General features: G+C 39.5%; 1 protein-coding gene across 1 annotated transcript in view; it reads left to right on the top strand.

The window, feature by feature from the left end:
* Positions 1 to 1530: 1530 nt before the first annotated feature.
* The window catches only part of LOC138922877 (uncharacterized), a 33757-nt gene continuing 12936 nt past the window's right edge, over positions 1531 to 22351 (top strand). The window contains exons 1-4 of the mRNA XM_070259320.1: positions 1531 to 1618; positions 18083 to 18370; positions 18487 to 18718; positions 20259 to 20425. Coding sequence (XP_070115421.1) covers positions 18235 to 18370; positions 18487 to 18718; positions 20259 to 20425 — 535 coding nt within the window. The 5' untranslated portion in view covers positions 1531 to 1618; positions 18083 to 18234. The remainder of the gene's footprint in view (positions 1619 to 18082; positions 18371 to 18486; positions 18719 to 20258; positions 20426 to 22351) is intronic.

The following is a 22351-nucleotide window of genomic DNA, read 5'->3' as shown; positions in this document are numbered from 1 at the left end:
CGGGTTCAGGGCAGCCCTAGACCACAGTGACCTCCAGCTGTGTCTACACGTGAAATTTAAGAAATGATCCTTAATAAGTACAACTTGAACATGCAGCCAGATATGCACCTCATTGACTGTGACCCTACCTGGCGCAGGTAGAACATCCTTAAACAGGCACGACTGTGACGTCTGGAACATGTCTGAACAAGTCTCATGGCCCTTGAGAAGAAGACTGAGTGGGTCCTCAGCAGGGAGTGGGGATGGCAGACTGGGGGCTGGGAATGTGCCGGGCAGACCCAGGCTGATGTCACACACTCAACACCAGAAGGAGACTGTGTCAAGAGTCTTCACTGAGGAAACAACAGAGCCCAGGGCTCTGTCTTGCATTTTTCAAGCGCAGCTAACGTGTGGGCATCACACCACACGTCTGCTCCCCATCAGCTTTTCTTAGGAAACGAGAAGAATTGTGGTGGAGGAAGCTCTCTGAACCTCTGCCCTTGCCTCTGGCATACCCTCTCTGCCCCTCCCAGCGTTCAAGTGGCCTCGGCTGGGTAAGGCCTCAAACGCAGGCTCATCTCTCTCTGTTGAACAGAGTGGGCATATTGTCTGCAGAGGACACTCACTGTCCAGCAAGTCCATCAGCCTCAGGATGTGCTGGGTAATGCATCTGTCATAGTCAGGCCTTTCAACCTTGACCCCGTGACCCTGGACTGCAGGTACGCAAGGGGGTTGTGGGAGGGCCCTGAGGAGGGAACCTGTTGGCAGCTCGCATGAGTGCAATGGGGCTGTGGGGCAGCAGAGGCCGGGTTGTGGCCATGCAGAGCCCATGGTGGCCAAGGCTCTGCAGCAGCTGTGGGCAGCTGCTCCTGGTGTTTGAGTCTCTGTACTGACACCAGGGTAGGAAACTGAGTCACGGTGGGGCCCAGAGCAGAATAGGATCGGGGAGGGTGGCCCCAAGGACAGCAAGGGAAGGATTTTGGAGGACTCCCTGGGCATCGGTGGCCTCGCCTTAACACCTGGATTGCGGAGTTGGCTGCTTTACACAGAAATCCTACTGCCTTCTTAGAACTTTCCAGAACCCTCTGGAAGCATCAGATGACCCCTCCACCAGACCGCTTTCCCTGGAGATGCCTTGATCCTACATTACCCCCATTTCTGGTTCAGTCCCAGGACCTTCACACTGACTATGACCTCAGGCTCAGAATGAACAGTAAACTATTTTTAGATGTTGAATGTTTTTTAATAAAAAATAGCATATGCTTATTGCAAGAAAACTGTAAACATTTTTAAAAGTCAACATAATCCCCCCATTATCCACTGGATACATTTTTCCGTGTCTCCCAGAATTTTATACACTTATGTAAACATTCATAAATACACATAGACATAGATTTATGTTTAGATAAATACATATTCAAATTTCCTTAATTGAAAGATTGATTTTCCTGATCTTACTTTTATCACTTAGGATTAGTCTGAAAAGCTTTTAGAATTGATGTTTTGTGACTTCACTTCAAGCATTTTAGAGCATGACGCAGCCAGAGACTCCATCAGCAGCCCCAGCGAGATGCACCACTGGCCCAGACCTGCAGGCCTGTGAACAGGACCTCCCATGCCCGGAGCCACCTGCGTTCAGGTAAGTGGCTGGGAAACTTGCCCAGGTGCTGATGATGATTTATTAAAAAGGAATTAAAGTTGAAAACAAGTGTTTCATTTCATGTCCAGTAAAAACTAATTGAGAATCTATATATGAAGCTTTACTTCATAAAGATGCCAACACTTTTTTTTTTAACTTTTACTTTTTACCAAATTTGCCCCAACTATACGAGGAGCTTTCCTTCTGATCTGGCAATACACCAGATTATCTTTTTAATATTCTCAAATGAAACTTTAAATACCGATTATTAATAGATCCTTTCTTATTGCTTTCATTAAACACCACTGCATATAACTGCACATTAATTACCTGCTAACTCTTAATTAACTAGTTCATTTCTAGAGAAATTAACGTCCTTTCAAATTAAGCTGATAGTACTCAGGAGGAACTCAAATTGGATTATTTTCTAAAATCTAATTTTTGTGAATTGAGGCCTTCCAAATTTTTTTCATTTTTTACTTATCTAGTCTTGCAGAAATGCACACATACCACTAAATAAATTAGATGAAACTAAAAAAAGTCAAGTTGTGTCATAAGTTTTTGCAACTATAGAGGTAATTTATACTTGAATGAATAAAGAATTCAATATAAAAACATACCTTTTTAAAGGATGTCAAAGTTCATTTACAAAGCTTGTGCAAAGCTTATGGCCCTTCTTCAATCTATATTACAATTGGACATGGTCTAAAGAAAAAATTTGAAACTGGAAACTTGCTGCTCAGGTGTGAGCTTATGGAAAGTGGCCTCCTGAGAACTGTCTAGAACTGGCTTGCGTCTCCTCCAGCCCGTCCTGGGTCAGCCTTGCAGCCTGAGGGGAGCTGCTCTGTGAATCACATGTTTTGTTTTCACACATTCATCAGCATCAGGATAATAAAGGTCCAGTTCTTGTCCACAGATGTGCAGTGGGGACTGTCACTGCAGCCAAAACCTGGAAAACTGAAATGCACGAGAAATTCCGTCTTGCAGCTCCACTTCACCACCAGTGGCCATCTCTGCAAGTGTAGACCCTGCTTTTATTAACCTCCTTCTATATCCTCTGGTTAATGAATTGACAGGGAGTCCACAATCAACCCATTAAAGTTGAAGCATAACGGGATTTGGGCATGAACCACAAATGCTGAGGAAGGACACTCTTCCTCCTTTCCACAAGGCAGGTGCATCACGCCGTGCTTCCTACAGCTCTCTCTGTGGCTGCAGATGCTGGGGAGATGCCAGCGGGCTCATCTTTTACAGAAGAAAGGGGCTCACTACCACTTTGTGCCCCTAGGTATCCAGGTTGGAAGAGCTTCACATTTTATTTTCTTTTTCTGACTCACCCAGGTTATTCTACTTATGGTAGAAAGTCTGAACATAATTTGAAAAAATATATATATTTGATGGTTTTGAGAGCTACTTTGGCAGCAAGAGCCTCTAGGTCAGCACCTGGGGAGGAGAGCAGCCAAGCCGTGGGCCTGGAGCTGTGTCCAGATTTGCCTTTCGGTAGCAGCTGGTTTGGAAAGGACCAGCTGAGGAGCTTTCTTGTGGGTCTGGCAGTGGGCATCCATCAGAGGGAGGGTCTTGAGAGCACCTGAAGCTTTCATCGAGACCCTGACATCCTACAAGTAATGGTCCCAGAAATAAACCAGTTCCAATAGGGGTGGGACCATTAAGTTACACCATAAGAATCCCTCGGTTTAATATTTGCCTACCACAGGCAAGGAAACCCTGGGGGAAGATGAGACTTTCCCAGAGCCTCACATTTTTCCGTAGGTTTTCACCACAGTGTCCTGCACTCATCAGAAGTAACCAGGTGAACAAGGAAAAGGAATTGTCCAAAAATCAAGACAAGAAAAAAAAAAGCTAGAGTAGATCTAGATATTATATTTACAAGACATTATAAGACACTGGTTTTAAAATAATTATAACTGATTTGTTCAAGGAATTAAATAACTTTTTTGAGAATTTTGTCAGACAATTTTTGGAAACTATGAAAAATTCTAAGAGAATTTATAACAAAATATATTAACTGGAAATAGGAACATAATAGCTGGATTGTAAAACAAATTCTGTGCAGCTGAAGAGATAATTAGTGAACAGGAAAACAGAGCAGAAGGAAATACTGAGACTGTTGCATGAGAAACCCAAGGATGGGTGGTGATGGAAAGAGCCTCCCACACATAGGGTATGAGGGAAGATCAGGGGTAGTGTAACTGGAGCCCCAGAAAAAGGAGAGAGAGGAAACAGGCCACATGTCAGGAGAAGCCTCAAATGTTCTCAAACAAGAAAAAAAACACCAAGCGAATGATTTCAGAAGCATTAAGAACACGACACAGGAGGGGTCCAAAGAAAGGCCCATCAACTACCGCAGAGCTTTGAAACACAAAGATAAATCCTAAAGCATGATGAGAGCAGAGACAATTCTTGTCAAAGAGCAGAAGTTGATGACCCCCAACTTCTCAGCAAGTGGAATGAAGCACAGAAGAAAATGTACACAAAAGTGCTGACACTGGGAACAGCCAACCTGGACTGCTGTCTCCAGGCAGATAACTAAGAGAATTTGTCACCTGAGGACCAACAACAAAAGGCAGATGTTGACCACAAGAGGCAGCTCAGAGTTGCCAGTAGAGCAGAGACTGAAGGAAAAGATAAATATGTGGGCACATCTAAATATTTATTGAAAGTGTAAAGCAATATGGTAATGCTTTGGGAGTTTACGCTCATATGAAATTTAAAAAGATGTCAATAATAACACCAACGGCAGGAAAAATAAAGGAGCTTCTAAGGTCCCTGCATTGTCCATGAAGTGGTCCAAGGAAAATGATATGGACTTTATTAAAACAAGGGAGCATTCTATAAAGACTGCATAAACAGTGAGAGAATATTAATCAGAAGCTCCTGAGGTAGGGGAGAAATAGAATCATTATGGATGAATAAACCCAAAGAAGGCAACAAGGAGCACAGAACAGGCAGAATAAAGAGCAAACAGTGGCAAACAGTGATAATGGTGCCTAGATGTCCAATATCAGTGATTTTATGGCATATAAATAGAATAAATACTCCAATTAGAAGGCAAAGTTTCTTAGAATAAAAATAAAACTAAATTATGCACTTAGAGGTTGATCTTAAAGTATTCATACAAGTTGAAAGGATAATGTATATGTTGTATAAGTAATGCTGAAAAGAAAACTGGAGTAGTACACCAATTCAGACAACGCCGGCTGACAGGAGAGATATTCGATGGGAACAAGGACATTGCAGAGTGATAAGTGGGCCACTCCACCAGCAGGGTGTAAGGATCCTAAACACGTGTGCAGAGAACTGGGGAGAGATTCTTGGGAAGTGGCCCAGGACAGGTATTTGTACCTGTGCTATTAGTGAAATAGTCTAATTTAACAAAACATTAGTTACGGTTCCTATCACATGACTACATTCCCAGTCGCCACTCCGAAGTGTTAGGTATCTAACATCTTGTATTTTAACTGGGTCCTATTTACATGTGTTCTGGAAATTACTACATGTTTATTTACCCTTGGGAAACTGGCCATCATTAGATGGTAAAAACTCTGTCCCCCGAGACTTTATTGGTGGTGGCAGGGGTATGTCTACACTTTTAGATAAGGCAGAACATGATTGACATGTTTACACAACATAGGAATGGTCTTTGGTTTATCTAAAGGCACTCACAAACATTGTCTGTATAGGTAAATTTGGTTAAACCATCTTGAAGCCTTTAATTTAGAGAAGCTAACAAGGGAAACATTTGTTCTCCTCTCCAGGTTAAGAACACACAATTTTCAAGAGTGAGTAATTTGTGCTTACTATCATGGTTAATGTTTTCCTTCTCATTCTCCCTTAAGTGATCATTTCCTTGCAAACTTTGATTTACTTTAAAAAGAAAATTCTTTAGAGATGGGCGGGACATTTGAATTGAAACTATGGAAGGATATTAATGTAATAGCCCAACTTTTTTTGTTGAGCAATTAATAATTTCATTAATTGACCAAGTAAATGAATAGTCACTTCTTTGAAGAGAATAGCAATCACAGGAGTTGTTTTTATAATTTGTTTTATAAACATTGCTGTAATATCAAAGGTAACGATATTAATATCAGGCAGCATGTAAACTCATTTCCAGTGTATAAATATAACAAATGGTTGACAATTATTTATTTATGCTGTTTTCATTGATTCAAGAATCAGTATTTTAAAATAATCTTTATTTACCATTTATTAGGAAAATGTGCAGCACTATCTGTGCAGATGTTACAGAAGAGACTAAGAATATCAATATTAAATAAAAAATAATATAGAGATTAGTTGAAATATATAAAGAGAATGTTTCACTATCATATACACAGTTAAAGTGGATGACTTTAGAGGGATATCTATAGGACTGGCTTCCTTCTTTTCCAATTGTATGTAAAGATGGTTCAGTCTCACTAACTGAACTTTCTGAATATTGCTCAATGTCTGCTGTTTTGCCATACCTGATATATGTGAATTATTAATAAAACCCCACAACATTAGCTAACATATTAACCATTTTAAATAAGACATATGTGTGATGGTCAAATATATCAGGTATACTGAAAAGGGTAAATAATGAGTTTAAAAAGATAACAGTTTTAAATTTGTATTTTTTGCGGGGCCGGCCTGGTGGCATAGCAGTTAAGTTCACATGTTCTGCTTTGATGGCCCGGGGTTCGCCGGTTTGGCTCCTGGGTGCAGACATGACATCGCTTGGCAAGCCATGTTGTGGTAGGCGTCCCACATGTAAAAGTAGAGGAAGACGGGCACAGGTGTTAGCTCAGGGCCATTCTTCCTCAGCAAAAAGAGGAGGATTGGCAGCAGATGTTAGCTCAGGACTAATCTTCCTCCAAAAAAACAAATTGTATTCTTTGATTTCTGCCAACTATCATTTGATGTCCAAGGGAAAATTGTAATTAAATTCTTAAATTGTTCTATTATAGATCCAAAATAAAGGATTCACAGTACCTGTATTTATTGACATCAGCTTTAGATAACTCAATACGCTCATCACTTACAGGATATTAATAAAGAGGAGACATAACTTCTAGTATTTAAAGATGAAGAATTTATACATAAAGGCATATATCCAAACTAAAAATAAAGTGCTGGATTATGGGTTATTATTATAAATAGTGGCTTGATCATTCAGTCAAGATTGAGCATTAAAGCAGTTAAATATATTGTATGTAAATAGATTAATATGCAATAAATAGCTCCTTAGTAAACAATCAGTGACTGATATTTAAAACAAACTTGTCAAAAATGTAGTAATATTAAATATCACTGTATTTATTAAATGTTACTCACCCATATTTATTTGTCACCTATATTAATAATTGGGCTATCAGCCTTTACTAAGATTTCTCAATATGTATAGAAAATAGTTTTTACCTTAATATTTATGTAGCTTTTTTCTCATGATTTATAAGAAATATTATTTACTCTCATCTGAATATTAGTCTGCTCCCTTGCCAATGTAAAAAGTGATGTTACTTCTTATGAAGCAAATCCTGTCTAACCACACTATGACTAGCAGTTTTGTGTTGTGACACTGAGCAAATTAAGGAATACGAAATAAATCAATTAATCTTACTTTTTGTTCTAGCATCCTTATTTTTTCAGTCCCTTTCACATTTTTATACCAAAGAATATTATAAGTATATGTTAAACACACATTTACCATTATACTTAGAGTAGTATAGTTATAGAGAGGTGATGATAGATAGACAGGTAGATAGAGTTATAAATATAAATATAAATAGATGGGTATCTGTAGTAATTTAAGTACATACAAATATGAATGTTTAACTTTTGGAAGTAGATTTAGAATATAATGATATAATTAAGTTTCCTTCAACGTTTCCCAAAGGCTTTATAAATAACACTTGGATAACATTTTTAAGGTGTAACATGATTTTGAAAGTAAATTATAACTTGTAATCCTTCAACTAAAATAATTATTTTCAACTTTTAAGAGATGCATATTTTCTTTTTTAAAAACAATCAGCAGCATTATATAAAGTAGGTAACCCACCTATCTTGTTAGTCTTTCATTGCTAGTTAAGGTTTTATTTACAATTCCATCATATTTTTTCACTTGTAAATTTTCCAATAAGGATTTGTCATAGCTTACATCTGAGGTGGTTTGAGATTAGACTCACTCCAAAAATTTTATAGTAAAAACTTTTCAAAAATGTGTCAGGCATGTTTATTGGCTCGTTTGTCTTAAAGAACACAAAGGTTTATTCAGAAATAACATTCCTGAAATTTGTAGAAGTGGTCTTCACTTCTAAGAATCAAGTGGTCTTATCTATGTTTCTTTACTTCTACTACGTGACTGTGGTTTAAACTCTATAATTAAAATTTCCTTATAAGGAAATTTTCTTATGTTTTATAAATTCCTTATAAAACTTGTACATTAAGAAAAACAAATTAAAAAAGAAAATTTCACAATTACAATTTCATCACATAAAGGGAAGAGTCTATTCATGTTGTTCAATCAACACAAACCACCTAGCGTAAAATTGACTAAATTATTTTGGAGACACCAAACATAGTAGGTAGTTTAGCATGAAAAAAATAAGGCCTCTCAAGTGTTATGCTCCCTTCTGATTTTTAATACCACATCTTATCTTTCCATCTAATATTTGGAAAAAGAGATAAGTATTACAGATTTCTCTCTTCTAATTTATTTTAACACAAATTACTTTCCGGACTCTCTATTTATTTGTATTTTTATGTAATGTAATGTTTCCTCACTGGAATCAAACACCAAAAAAGGCAATATTGCTTTCTTTCACTAAAACCCCAGTGCCTGGTATAGCTTATGGGTGATTAAATTTTGATGACAATCATAAAAAATAAATTATGATTTGAAAAACTACCATTGGATGTGGTCATATAATAATGGTAAAAACAATTATGTTCACGCATTAGAAAAAATTAAATCAAACACCAACAACTTAAAGATTAAGAAGTAAAAAGATCATTTGTTAGGGAGAAGTAGAGGTGAATAATAAATCAGTTTGCCTAGCAGGTAAAACTCAGTTTGTTATCTTCTGGGAGGTAAATTTTTGAGTGTAAACATTTCTTTGAAAGATTAAATAAGACTTTACAATGTACCAGTCACATGGTGGAGAAAGGTACTTTATGACAGAAACAGTGTAGCCACTTTTTTTCCCAAGTAATTTTATTGGGATTATAGTGGTTTATAACATTGAGTAATTTCAGGTGTACGTTGTTGTTTATCAATTCCTGAATACTCTCCATCACGCTCAGGCCCCGTAGTCTAGTTTTTCTCCATCACCACACATATGTGCCCCTTTATCCCTTTCGTCCACCCCCCCCAAACCCCTTCCACTCTGGTAACCACTAATCTATTCCTTTATCCATGTATTTGTTATCTTCTACATACTCATGAAGTCATGCAGTGTTTGTCTTTCTCTGTCTATTTCACTTAACGTCATACCCTCAACTTCCATCAACGTTGTTGCAAATAGGATGGTTTTGTCTTTTTTATGGATGAGTAGTTTTCCATTGTATATATATATATACCACATCTTCTTTATCCATTCATCTATAGATAGGAAGTTGGGTTGTTTTCACACATTAGCTGTTGTGAATAATGCTGCAATGAATATAGTAGAGTATAAGTCTCTTTGGATCTTTGATTTCCAGTTCCTTGGATAAATACCCAGTAGTAGGATAGGTTGATCATATGCTATTTCTAATTTTTTGAGAAATCTCCATATTCTTTTCCATAGTAGCTGTGCCAGTTTGCATTGCCACCAGCAGTGTATGCAGCGTTACCCTTTCTCCATATGCTCTACAACATTTGCTGGTTTTTATCTTGGTAATTTCAGCCATTCTGACTAGTGGAATGTGATATCTCATTGTAGTTTTGATTTTCATTTCCCTAATAATTAGTGATGTTGAGCATCATTTCATGTGTCAGTTGGCCATCTGTCTATCTTCCTTGAAAAAATGTCTGTTCATATCCTCTGCCCATTTTTTGATTGGGTTTTTTTTTTTTTTTTGATTTGCATGAGTTCTTCATATATTTTGGAGATCAACCCCTTGTCTGATAAATTATTTGCAAATATTTTCTCTCAGTTGATGGGTTGTCTTTCCATTTTGTTCCTGATTTTCTTTCCTTTGAAGAAGCTTTATAGTCTGATGTAGTCCCATTTGTTAAGCTTTTCTTTTGTTTCCCTTGGCTGAGTAGACAGGGTATTTGAAAAGAAGAGTCTAAGACCAATGTCAAAGACTATATTGCCTATATTTTATTCTAGGAGTTTTATGCTTTCAGGTCTTGCATTCAAATCTTTAATACATTTAGAATTAATTTTTGTGTATGGTGCAAGATAATGGTCTACTTTCATTCTTTTGCATGTAGCTGTCCAGTTTTCCCAAAACCATTTATTGAAGAGACTTCCCTTTCTCCCTTGTATGTTCTTGGCTCATTTGTCAAAGATTAACTGTCCATAGATGTGTGATTTTATTTCTGGGTTTCCCATTCTTATCCATTGATCTGTTTGTTTGTTTTATTACTATAGCTTTGTAGTATGTTTTGAAGTCAGGGGTTGTGATGCCTCCAGCTATTTTCTTTTTTCTCAGGATTGCTTTGGCTATTTGGAGTCTTCTGTTGTTCCATATGAATTTTTGGATTTTTTGTACTGTTTCTGTGAAGAATGTCAATGGGATTTTGATTGGGATTGCATTGAATATGTAGGTTGCTTTAGCTAGTATGGACATTTAACTATGTTTATTCTTTTGACCCATGAACATGGCATATCTTTCAATTTCTTTATATTTTCTATAATTTTTTTCAATAATTTCTTATAGTTTTCACTGTACACGTCTTCTACCTCTTTGGTTAAGTTTATTCCTAGGTATTTTATTCTTTTTGTTGTAATTGTAAATGGGATTGTATTCTTGATTTCTTTTTCTGCTAGTTCACTGTTAGTGTATAGGAATGCAACTGATTTTTTAAAATTGATTTCGTACCTTGCAACTTTGCTGTAGTTATTTCTAATATTTTTCTGGAGGATTTTTTAGGGTTTTCTATATATAGGATGAGATGATATAGGATGATATCATCGGCAAATAACGAAAGTTTCACTTTTTCCTTTCCAATTTGGATTCTTTTTATTTATTTTTCTTGCCTAATTGCTCTGGCCAATACTTCCAGTAGTACGTTGAATAAAAGTGGCAAGAGTGGCACCTTGTCTTGTTCCTGTTCTCAGAGGGATGGCTTTCAGTTTTTCACCATTAAGGATTATGTTGGCTGTGGGTTTGTCATATATGGCCTTTAGTATGTTGTACTTTCCTTCTATAGTCATTTTATTGATAGCTTTTATCATAAATGGATGTTGGATCTTGTCAAATGCTTTCTGTGAATTTATTGCAATGATCACGTGATTCTTATTCCTCATTTTGTAAATGTGGTGTATTACATTGATTGATTTGCAGATGTTGAACCATCCTAGCATCCCTGGAATAAATCCCACTTGATCATGGTGTACTATCCTTGTTATGTATTGCTGTATTGTGTTTTCCAATATTTTGTTGAGGATTTTTGCATTTATGTTCATCAGCAATATTGGCCTGTAGTTCTCCTTTTTTGTGTTTCCATTGTCTGCTTTTGGTATCAGGGCGATGTTGGCCTCATAGAATGTGTTAGGAAGCATTCCATCTTCTTCAATTTTTTTGAATAGTTTGAGAAGGAGAGGTACGAATCTTCTTTGAATGTTTGGTAGAATTCTCCAGAGAAGCCATCTGGCCCTGGACTTCTGTTTTGTGGGAAGTTTTCAATTACTGCTTCAATCTCTGTACTTGTGATTGGTCTACTCAGATACCCTATTTCTTCTTGATTCAGTTTTTGGGAGGGTGCATGAGTGTAGGAATTCATCCATTTCTTTTACATTATCGAACTTGTGGGCATACAGTTTTTCATAGTATCCTCTTATAATCCTTTGTACTTCTGCAGTATCTGTTGTAGTTTCCCCTCTTTAATTTCCTATTTTATTTATTTGGCCTTCTCTCTTTTTGTTTGGTGAGTTTGGCTAAGAGTTTTTCAATTTTGTTTATCTTCTCAAAGAACTACCTCTTAGTTTCATTCATCCTTTCTATGCTGTTTTTTGGTCTCTATTTAATTTTTTCTGCTCTGATTTTTATTATTTCCCTACTTTTGCTGACTTTCACCTTCATCTATTCTTCTTTTTGTAGCTCTGTTAGGTGCATTTTATATTACTTATTTGAGATTTTTCTTGTTTGTTCAGGTGGGCCTGTACTGGTATGAATTTCCCTCTTATGACTGCATTTACTGCATCCCATAAGAGTTAGTATGTTGTATTTTCATTTTTGTTTGCCTCTAATCATTTTGTAATTTCCCCTTTGACTTATTCAGTGATCCAATAGTTGTTAAATAGCATATTGTTTAGTCTCCAGATATTTCTGACTTTCTCAGTTTTGTTCTTATGGTTGATTTCCAGCTTCAGAGCACTGTGATTGGAAAAGATGGTTGGGATGATTTCATTCTTCTTAAATTTACTGAGGCTTTCCTTTTGTCCAAGCATATACTCTGTCTTTGAGAATGTTCCATGTGTACTTGAGAAGAATGTGTATTCTGCTGTTTGGGGATGGGATGTTCTCTCCATATATATATCTATTAAGCCCATCTGCTCAGGTGTTTCATTGAAATCCACTATTTCCCTGTCGACCTTCTGTCTGGATGGTCTATCTATTGATGTAAGTGGGGTGTTGATGTCCCCTACTATGATTGTGTTGCTGAGAATTTCTCCCTTAAGGTCTGCTCATAATTGCTTTATGTACTTTGGTGTCTCTGTGTTAAGTGCACATATATTAATGTGTTATGTCCTCTTGGCAGAAAAATCCCTTTTATCATTGTCTCCTGCCCCTCTTTGTCTCTCCTTGTCTTTTTTATCTTGCAGTCAGCTTTGTCTGATGTAAGTATGGCAACACTTGCTTCCTTTTATTTGCTGTTTGCTTGGAGTTTTGTCTTCCACCCCTTTCTGCTAAGCCTGTGTTTGTCTTTAGGCCTGAGATGCGTTTCCTGGAGGCAGCATATTGTTGGGTCTTCTTTTTTAATCCACTCAGCTGCTCTGTGTCTTTTGATCGGAGAATTCCATCCATTGACATTTAGAGTTATTATTGATATTTGAAGGCTTAATACTTTCATTTTATCTCTTGTTTTCCAGCTGTTCTATGTTTCCACTGTTTCCCTTCCCTTGTATGTCTGACTGCCATTTCACTTTGGAGGTTTTCTGTGGTGGTTTTGTAGATTTTCTTTTTATTTATGAATTGTGGCTCTGCTCTGATTTTTTGTTTAGTGGTTACTGTTACATTTGTATAAAAGATCTCATAGATGAGACTCTCTATTTTCTCACAGCCTCTTTTCTCCATTAGCCTAAGTAGGTTCCATCCCTTTCCTCCAGCCTATCCTGTTTTTCATACACTATTGTTTCTTAGTTAGTAAGTTCTTTCTTGCATTGAGCAGAAGAGTACTTTCTTATTTCTCCTACCCATCCTGTCTTTTGGAGACACAAGTAGAATCTGGATCCAAGTTCCATGGAACATCCTTAGAAATATGCAGAGATGGTCAACTATTCTCAGATTTCTTGAGTTGAAGCATCTCCAGTTCATCAGCCATCCCTGAAAAAACATGACTTCATGTCAGGTCACCACATTGGTAGTCTCTTTTGTTTCAATTCATTTTTAAACAGTAGGATTTGGAAGGGAATGCACTACACTAGGCATGGCTTGATTAGCAAAAGACAGATTCTCATGTCTCATATTAGAGCACTTTTCTTCTATCAGAATAGGTAAGAATATTCCCTTTCTTCTTGTACATACTGTATATGATTATCAACTCTATCCTTTTGATGGGCACATCATACAGTGATGACCACATCATACATTGAGTTAAAGAAAAAAGAAAACCACTAGATCTTTCTAACTATACATTCATCTGTTTTTTGTGCATTAGTTTTGGGGCTGACCCTGGGAAGTTATGTTTATCCTGTTAGGTTTCTTTTGATTGAGTTACTACAATCCTAATTTTGGTTGACTCTAAGGTTTCTATCTTAAAAGAATGAGTAGATGATTATGCCATCAACCGAGATCAAAAATACAGGAGAAAGGTGTGTGTGTACATGCACCCATGCATGCATGCCTTAAAGGAGGACTGAGGATGGAAGCCTGAGGAATCCCAATATTAAGAGGCAGCTGGGAGAAAGGAGGCAACAGAAGACACCAAGAAGGGGTGAGCCATAGTTTGTTATGAAAAGGAGAGGAGTATCTTGGAAGCTGGACTGACTGTGTTTTCAGGATTATGGTAGACACCTGAATACATAATGAACAGGACGTGGTCTCTGCCTCTGCTCCTGTTTTGATTTGCTCCATGGTTCAGCTCTTCATTTAATGGCACTACCTAGTCCATCATGCCTGACAACTTGCAGTCACCTTTTATTTGTCCTTCATAATCTCGCATCTATTGGGTTAACCACGTTTTACTGACAAAACATCATTTCGAATTATAGCATACTTACTGGGAAAAACGCACAAATCTAGAGTATCTAGCTCAATGACTTTCTTTAACAATGTAAACACATTGTAATAGCCACCCCCTATCACTATTCTGGCTCTCCAGAAGCCTCTATCATGCCCCTTTGCAGAAATTTCTCCCACCCAAGGTAACCACTACTCTGACTTCTATCACTGTAGCTTAGTTTTGCCAGTTTTTGAGCTCAGGTAGATGGAATTATACTCTATGTACTCCTCTCTACCAGGCCCCTTTTGTTAAAAATCCTGTCTAAGATTCATCCATGTTGTTGCAGATAATTGCTTGGTTTTTATATAGCTCTGTAGATCTGATTATCTATTACTGCATAACACATTAGTTTTGGTTATTGATAACTGCATAACATGGAACTCCAAATTAGTGGAGTGAAACAGTAACCATTTTATTAGTCAGATTCCGTGGGTTAGAAATTTATTAGAGAGAAATTTCCCTGTTCTCTTATGGTTGGGGTCTAGAATGATTTAGAGGCTCTTTCACTCACATGGATGGTACCTTGGCTGGGATGTCTTGAAGACCAAAATCCTCTGGGATCGTTCATAAGGGCACCTACATTTCTTGTTTTGAAAAGTGGCTATTTTCTTTTTCCAATGGTACATCTGAAGTGCAATTTCAATGGAGATGGAAACTTCACTTGAAAGTTGCTCTACTTCTATTCCACTTTTGGGTTCCAAGTGACTTGATCAAATAGTGTTCAGATATTGCCGATACAAAGGCTGTACTGGGGTTGGTGATCATATATGACCAGAGGAAACTTAATGTCAGTATGTAGAAGTGGAGATTCCTTTGAGGAAGGGAGGAGGTTTAGGAAATGCTTGGTGAGCACAGTCTGTCTGGTATTGGATAAAATCACAAGAATTTGGGGATGAACTCATGCCTCCTCATCTTGGCCCCTGGTCTTGAGATACCAAGTATAAATGGACATGGTGTGTGTCAGGGCTTGTGTTGGTGGTCTATTTTCTTCAGTGCATATGGTTCATCTTCTGTTTGGGAACGAAGTCTTATCACCTGATCGCCAGCGTAGCAGTTGCTATGAAGGTGGCTGTGCCCTGGTTGCAGATTCTCCATGAGGAGATTCTCCAAGAGGCCTTAGCTCTTCACAGCTTGTTGGCTGGCTTCACTGAGCAAGCTTCCTGAGAGTGGCATGTCCTTGGAAGTCACATCACACCACTTCCACAGAGCAACGCTTCTACTCTGTTGATTGAAGTAGGTTCACGCCTGCCTAGACTCAAGGGGAGGGAACCTAAACCTCACATATTCATGGGTTGTGTCTCAAAGAATTTGTGGCCAATTTTTAAAACCACCATGAGCTAGATAGTGGAATTGATTTATCCATTCTATTGTAGATGGATATTTGAGTACTTTCTACTTTGGAGGAATGAAGAGAATGATGCTCTAATCATTCTTGCTCCTTTCTCTTGGTTCACATGTTTGCATTTTAGTTGACTGCATATCTAAGAGTAGAATTGCTTGTCACCTTGTATGTATATCTCTGCTTTACTAGATAGATCCTGCCAAACAGTTTTCCAAAGTGGTTGTACAAATTCATAGTCCTACCAGCAATGTGTGAGAATTCCACTTGCTCTGCAGCCTCACCTCCTCTTGCTGCCATAGTTCAACTTTTAATACCTGGTTTTAATCCTTCTGCCGTTGTGAATAAGATCTCAGTGTGGTTGTATTGCCATTTCTCTGATAACTAGTGATTTGAGCACCTTTACATATGCTTGTTAGACATTGGGATGCTCTGTGTTGTGAAGTGCCTATTCAAGTCTTTTGCCCATTTTTAACAAATTGGGTTGTTTCCCTTTTTTCTTATTGTAATGCTGAAGTTTTTATGTATTCTGTATGTGAATCCTCTTTTGACTACTAGAATTAGAAACATCTCTTCCCATCCTGTGAGTTGCAAAATCCCTCTTGTAATGTGTCTTTTCACGAACTGCAATTCTAAATTTTAATGAATTCCAGTTTACCAACTTTTTTTTTTTTTATAGAGAGAGTGTTTTTGTGTGTGTGTGAGGGGTCTTCTTTAAGAAGTTTTTGCTACTCTGTCGTCCTGAAGATGTTTTCTTATGTTGTCTTCTAGGAGCTTTATTATGTTACCTTTCGCCTTTAGGTCAAAGTGTCCAGGAATGGAGTTTTGTGTGTTGTGAGGGTAGGGGTCAAAGTTTCTTCTATATCCATATGCTTATCTGTATGAGAAATAACAGGCAGCATTGGGACAGGTGGACACAAGCCTGGGAGTTAGGGGTCCTGTATTCTCAGGCTTAACTGACCGTCAAAGCACCCTCTGAACTTGGGAGTGTTATTTTCCCAGTTCTGCCTCCTCTCAGACTCCTTCCTTCCTCGCTCCTTCCATCCATTCTTTCCTTCCTTTCTTCCTTCCTTCCATCTATCCATCCAACCATCTGTCCAGATATCAATCTGTCCAACTGTCCTTCTGCCTGTTCGCCTGTTTTTCCTTCTTCTCTCCTTCCATCCTCTTTCCTCCCATCGCTCCAACTTCTCTTCCTTGTGTGTATTCTTCCTGCTTTCCCTTTGATCCTCCATTTGTCCACTCTTCCTCTGTCCTTCCAAGTATCTCCTCTGTCTGTGCCTCTACCTATCTCTTTGTCCCGTCTCTCTCTTCAACCACATTCACTCTCTTGGGTTCATCTCATTCACAGGCTTGCTCTTACCTCTACTCACACAATCCCTCCTTCCGTCACTCACATTTATGGCTCACCTGTGGATGATTGTCCTGGAACAGGCACTAGTGGAGCACAGAGGAGCCTGGGGGGCTTCTCCACTCTGTGTGGAGCTCTGTCCCCCCACCCCCGATGACAGCCCTTTCCACAGCTTCTGAACCAGGCACCATGTTCCTGCCTACTCCCTCATAACCAGACCCACCACAAGCCACCACAAGTATATGGGGCCCCTCTTCCTTTCCAAGAGAAGCTCTCCAGCCCCACATATCTACCAGCCAATTATTACTCAGGAGCTGGGAAGCCAAGGTATGGAATTCTGGTTTTAGAGCAGTCATGCTGATGACAAAGATTATACCAATAATTCAATCAGATGCCAGTCCTTGAGCCCCTAGTCTTGTCAAATTAAGAAATAAATATAACACAAGCGGGGGATGCTTTGATGAGAGGCACCTAGCATCATTTGAAGGGGAAGGACTTTCTGCAGAAAGTTTTGCCTAATTGGGATCTTTAAGAATGAGTAAGAGTTACCTAGGAAAATAGGGTATGGTGAGTGTTCCTGGTAGAGGGAATTCCATGAGGAAAGGCCCAGTAGGCAAAAACAGGATAGTGTATGGAAGAATTGATAGGAATTTGGTTTTCCTGAAGCACAAAGCCAAACTCACAGTGAATGGATCAATGAGGCTGAAGAGTCAGCGGGAGCCAGATCTAGAAGGGCATTTAGTGCCAGGTCAAGAAAGGTAAACTTAATGCTGAAGACCTCAGGGAGCCATGGGTGTTACTAGAGCAGGAGTGCTCCTAGTGAGGTTTTCCTTTCAAAAATTTTTTCTAATGTTCAAGGCAGAGAACATCCTTTAGACAGAGCATCCAGTGAGTCTGTTAGGGTGTTGTTTCTGGTGAGAAAAGATAAGACTGAGCTGGGACATGGATGGAGAGAAGAAATGTACTGAGGACCATTCTGCAAGTGGAATTGGTGTTACTAGGAAGTGACGGAGGAGGATCTGAGCAGAAATACTGGCTTCAACATGGATGACCACGTCAGTGGGTGGTGGTGCCACTGGGAGAGAAGACAACAGATTATAATGAATGTGGGCCCCTGATCTGGTCTCAGGCCAGCTCTCCGTGATGGCCATCTCTCCCCATGTCTTATTGCAGCTGAGGCACGACCTGAAGACCCTCACCCTCAGCTTCAGCATCTCCAACCTCCAGTATTCAACAGACATGAGCAAGGGCTCAGGCACGTTCAACTCCACTGGGAGAGTCCTGCAGCACCTGATGAGACCCTGGTGCCCTCAGCTTCTGGTAAGATGAGTCCCAGCCAGCCACTCCCCACATACTGTCTCTCCTGTTCACCCTCCTCCTCCTTTCTCCACAGCTTTGATCCTTGTTCAGGAAGAGTAGCCTGGGCCCCTTATATATGGATTGTAAACTGGTTTCCCTCAGGTAAGTTCCTTTCCATAGAATTTGCCAGTCATGACCACTTTTGGTGACCACTCCATTTTTCAGTCTTCACAATGACTGCCAATTTGCTCCTTCCTCACTCTGGCCCCCATTTTCAGAGGTTTCAGGATATCTCTCTAGAGGCCCTCTCTCCCCGGGCCTCAGAAGGATGGGGCAGCTACTGGTGTGGATTCTGTCTGCACCTACTATGCTCACCCCGTGGCTCATGACAGAGAGTGTGACAGAGACCCCGTGTGACCGAGAGCAGCATTCCTGGGATCTGAAACAGCTGACCCACCATGTCACACAGGGGCCTCCACCACCTGATCAAGGACAGCCTTTTTGTCAGTGGTAAGTGTTCATGCAGAGCTTAGAATTACTATGATCATTACTTATACTGTTCTATTTTATTTCCTCTTTAACAATCAGCCCAAGTTCTGGTTGGGTGGCACCTTCCTCAAACCTCCATAGGGAGACCCTCTCTTGTTATTTTAGATCTGATTCATATACTATATGTTTTCATTTCTTAGGGTTTTCTATATAAATCATCAAGTCATCTGCAAAAGGAAATAATTTTACATGTTCCTTTTGAATTTAGATGCCTTTTTAAAATTTTTCTTGCCTAAGTGCCCTCATTAGAACCTCTAGTTCAGGGTGAATAACATATGAAACGAGGGCCGACAACATTGTTTTGTCCCTGGTCTTAGGGGGAAATTATCAGTCTTTCACCATCGACTGTGATATGACCTGTCGGTTTTCAAGGATTTTACTTATTAGATTGATAAAGTTCCTTTCTGTTCTTAATGTGTTGAGTGTTGTTTTTTTTTTAATCCTGAAGGATGTTGTATTTTGTCAAATTCTCTTTTGTATGTCTGTATCAAGATCAAGTGGCATTTTTCCATTATTCTATTAATATGGCCAGTTACATGAATCAATTTTCCAGATGGGAAGCCACACTTTCAGCTAGAGGTGAGAGATTGAGACCTTCTCTAGTCTTTCCTGGGCATGCACAGAGCCCTGCACACTTGTGACCTTCTAGATCCTCACCAATACATTGGAGCTTTTCAGAGCCCTCATACACATGTCATTCTCCTAATTTTTCTTTTCAGTTTTTCACTCACCTCTCACTTGCCTCAACTAGTATAGCTTGCTCAGGTAGCTACAATAGGAAACATGTACCACTAATTGTTCTGGTAAGTACACTAGGGGAGGCTCTCCTCACTGAGCAAGCTCTGAGTCAACTCAAGAGAAGCCCCCCAAATTGGACATTTACAAGGAGCTGCCAGGTAGGTCAGATGGTGAAATTCAATGGGGATGGGTCTTTGTGAACTCCAAACCCATTATGCCTGTTAGGCTGCTGGTTTTTACATCTACCATGGTTCTGAGACTGATGGTTTTCCAAGTTGCTAAGGCTATGATCAGAGTAGGATGGGAACAGCACAAATTTTAATGCCACTGAGATTATTCCCTTTACCAAGATTCCACTGTCTTTCTTAACTATACACTCCTCAGATTGTTGCAAGCATTTAGTTAACTTCTAGACTTCTGTAAAACTTGATTTTTTACCATTTTCACCAGTGCTCTCATTGTTTGCATGGATTTTCAGAAGTCCTTACTCCGACATTTCAGAAACGTTCTCCCTGTGGCTATTTATTTATAAATTAATTACATTAACTTACATGACATGAGAAATTTAGTTCCTCGCTCACACACATTAGCCACATTTTAAGTGCTCAGAAACCACCTGGGGCTAATAATGATTCTATTGGATAGGGAAGACACAAATGTTGACATCCTTGCTGAAAGTTCTCTTAAATAGGCCCTAGAAGCAGGGCATCTAGAATCAGGGTAGAACTCCAGACAATCTTGTTCACCCCTTGTGCCCTTCCAGGTCTGTCCCCTGCAGTAACCACAGTAGGGTGGCCTCCCTGTGTAACTTATCACCACTGGGACACAGAATGGATAGAGTTGTGATCTGTGAGGAATTGTTGTATCTGACGCAGGATGGCACCCAGCTGCAGAGCTTTGCCCTGGACAAGAACAGTGTCCTCATGGATGGTAAGGCTCCCTGCACATTGGATTTGAGTGTCGTTTCCAACTTCCACACCTGGGGTCCTTCCTGGGAATCTGGATGCCTGTGGATGGGACAGCATTCAACTTTCTCAGATCAGCAGGAGATGGCATAGTCCCCCAGGCTTTTCCCACCACTGAGGGAGAGAAAAGGGCTCCCAGTGGGAGATTGCAGGCACTTGCCTTCTCTCAGATGGCTCTGTGGTCTCAGGCTAGTCACCTTCCCCGTCTGGACACTTGCTTCATTATCTCTGCATTGAAAACACTTGGTCAGATGACCATGGAGGACCTTCAGCTGTGTGTGAACCAGCCTTGGCAGATGTGACAGGATGGGCCTGTTTTCTGATCCATGGGCTGTATGAAAATAGGTATGGGCCTGATGACTCATGGGCTGTATTTTGCCAAGTCCTGCTCTAGATCAGAAGGATACACTAGAACTTTCTGTAATGATGGAAATGTTCTATATCTGTGCTATCCAGTACAAAGCCACATGTGGCTACCAACTAATTGAAGGGTGGTGTTGTGACTGGTTTTTATCAATACTGATTTTAATGTTACTAAGGTACCTGATTTTTAATTTTATTTAATTAAAATTAATTTTTATTTAAAAAGGCACTTGATACTCCATATTGGACAATATATCACTAAGAAGTTGCCTGGAGAGAGGTTGCACATGTAGGGAGATTTGCAACCCTCCCCAGTGCCCAATGAGTGCTCTGTGTCCCTAACCTGCGAAGTTGATGGTGTAGCTGGCAATAACAAGAATAGGTGATTGAAATTATAAATGATATGATGTGAACCAGTCCATACTTGGGAGCTGTAATAGAGAAGGCTTCCTGAAGGAAATTCCATTGTAGGTGAATCCTGGCATATGAATATAAACCAACGTGGTAAAGGAGAAGGCAATAAATGTGTTTCTATGCAGAGTAGAAATCATTTGAATGGGAACTTACAAATTTACAGAGGTCCAATGGGCTTACCAACTAGTGACCCATGCTCCCCCACCCATCATAAGATGGCTTGGCCCAATTTCAGTCCTCTGTGCCCAGAAATATAAATTTGATTTAATTTGTTACACTCCTGTAGTGTGATAACGGCCTTGGATTATGTAGCAAAGTGTCCAAATTTTTCAGACATGCAAACTGAAATGGGGTGAAACATCAGGATGTCTACTTGCCTTTAATTATTTTTGTGAGGGGTTGGTGTCAAGATAGCAGCATAGGCAGACTCTGAACTCACCTCCTCGCATGAAAACAACAAACCAATAACCATTTTTTGAACAATTACACCAGAGAGAGAAGTGGGAACTGGATAAAAAGGACCCCCAAAACAGGGGACAGTCCCAACTGAGGTAGAAGAGGGAGAAATTCCTTCTGTATATAAAAGCATCACCTTCATGAACCATGGAGCTTCACATCTGGGTTGGAAAAACCCTAAGGTACACAGCCTTCCCTGGAGGAGTGGGGGATCTGAACTGGGAAGCATTACTGCTATAAGCACCCTTCAGACTCAGTACAACTGAGATGAGTCTCAGAATATCTGGCTTTGCTGGCTAGTAAATAGAATGGGAATTCCCCTAGGAAAGCTATTGGACATAAGCTGAAAAAGCCCTCTTAAAGGGCCCACACACAAATTCACAGGTTTCAGAAAGCAACCTAAAATCACCAGAAAGAAAGGTGCAAAGTCCTTTGATGAAGAAAGACTCACTTGATAAGCTCTGGGTGCATCTCTGTGAGATGTGAGAGCTCTCCAAGGACTGAGAAATTGGTGGCAGCCATTATCATGATCCAGTACAGGAGTGCAGACACAGATGCTGGCTGATGCCATTGGAGTTCTTCCCCTGGCCTGTTAGCCTGGGAATCTGCCCCACCCATTACAGCAAGTATTTAATCCAGCTAAGGCAGGGCAGGTGGC

Source organism: Equus caballus, unplaced genomic scaffold (assembly GCF_041296265.1).
Source record: "Equus caballus isolate H_3958 breed thoroughbred unplaced genomic scaffold, TB-T2T haplotype1-0000016, whole genome shotgun sequence".
Classification (NCBI taxonomy): domain Eukaryota; kingdom Metazoa; phylum Chordata; class Mammalia; order Perissodactyla; family Equidae; genus Equus; species Equus caballus.
This window is presented reverse-complemented; position numbering and strand designations above follow the sequence as displayed.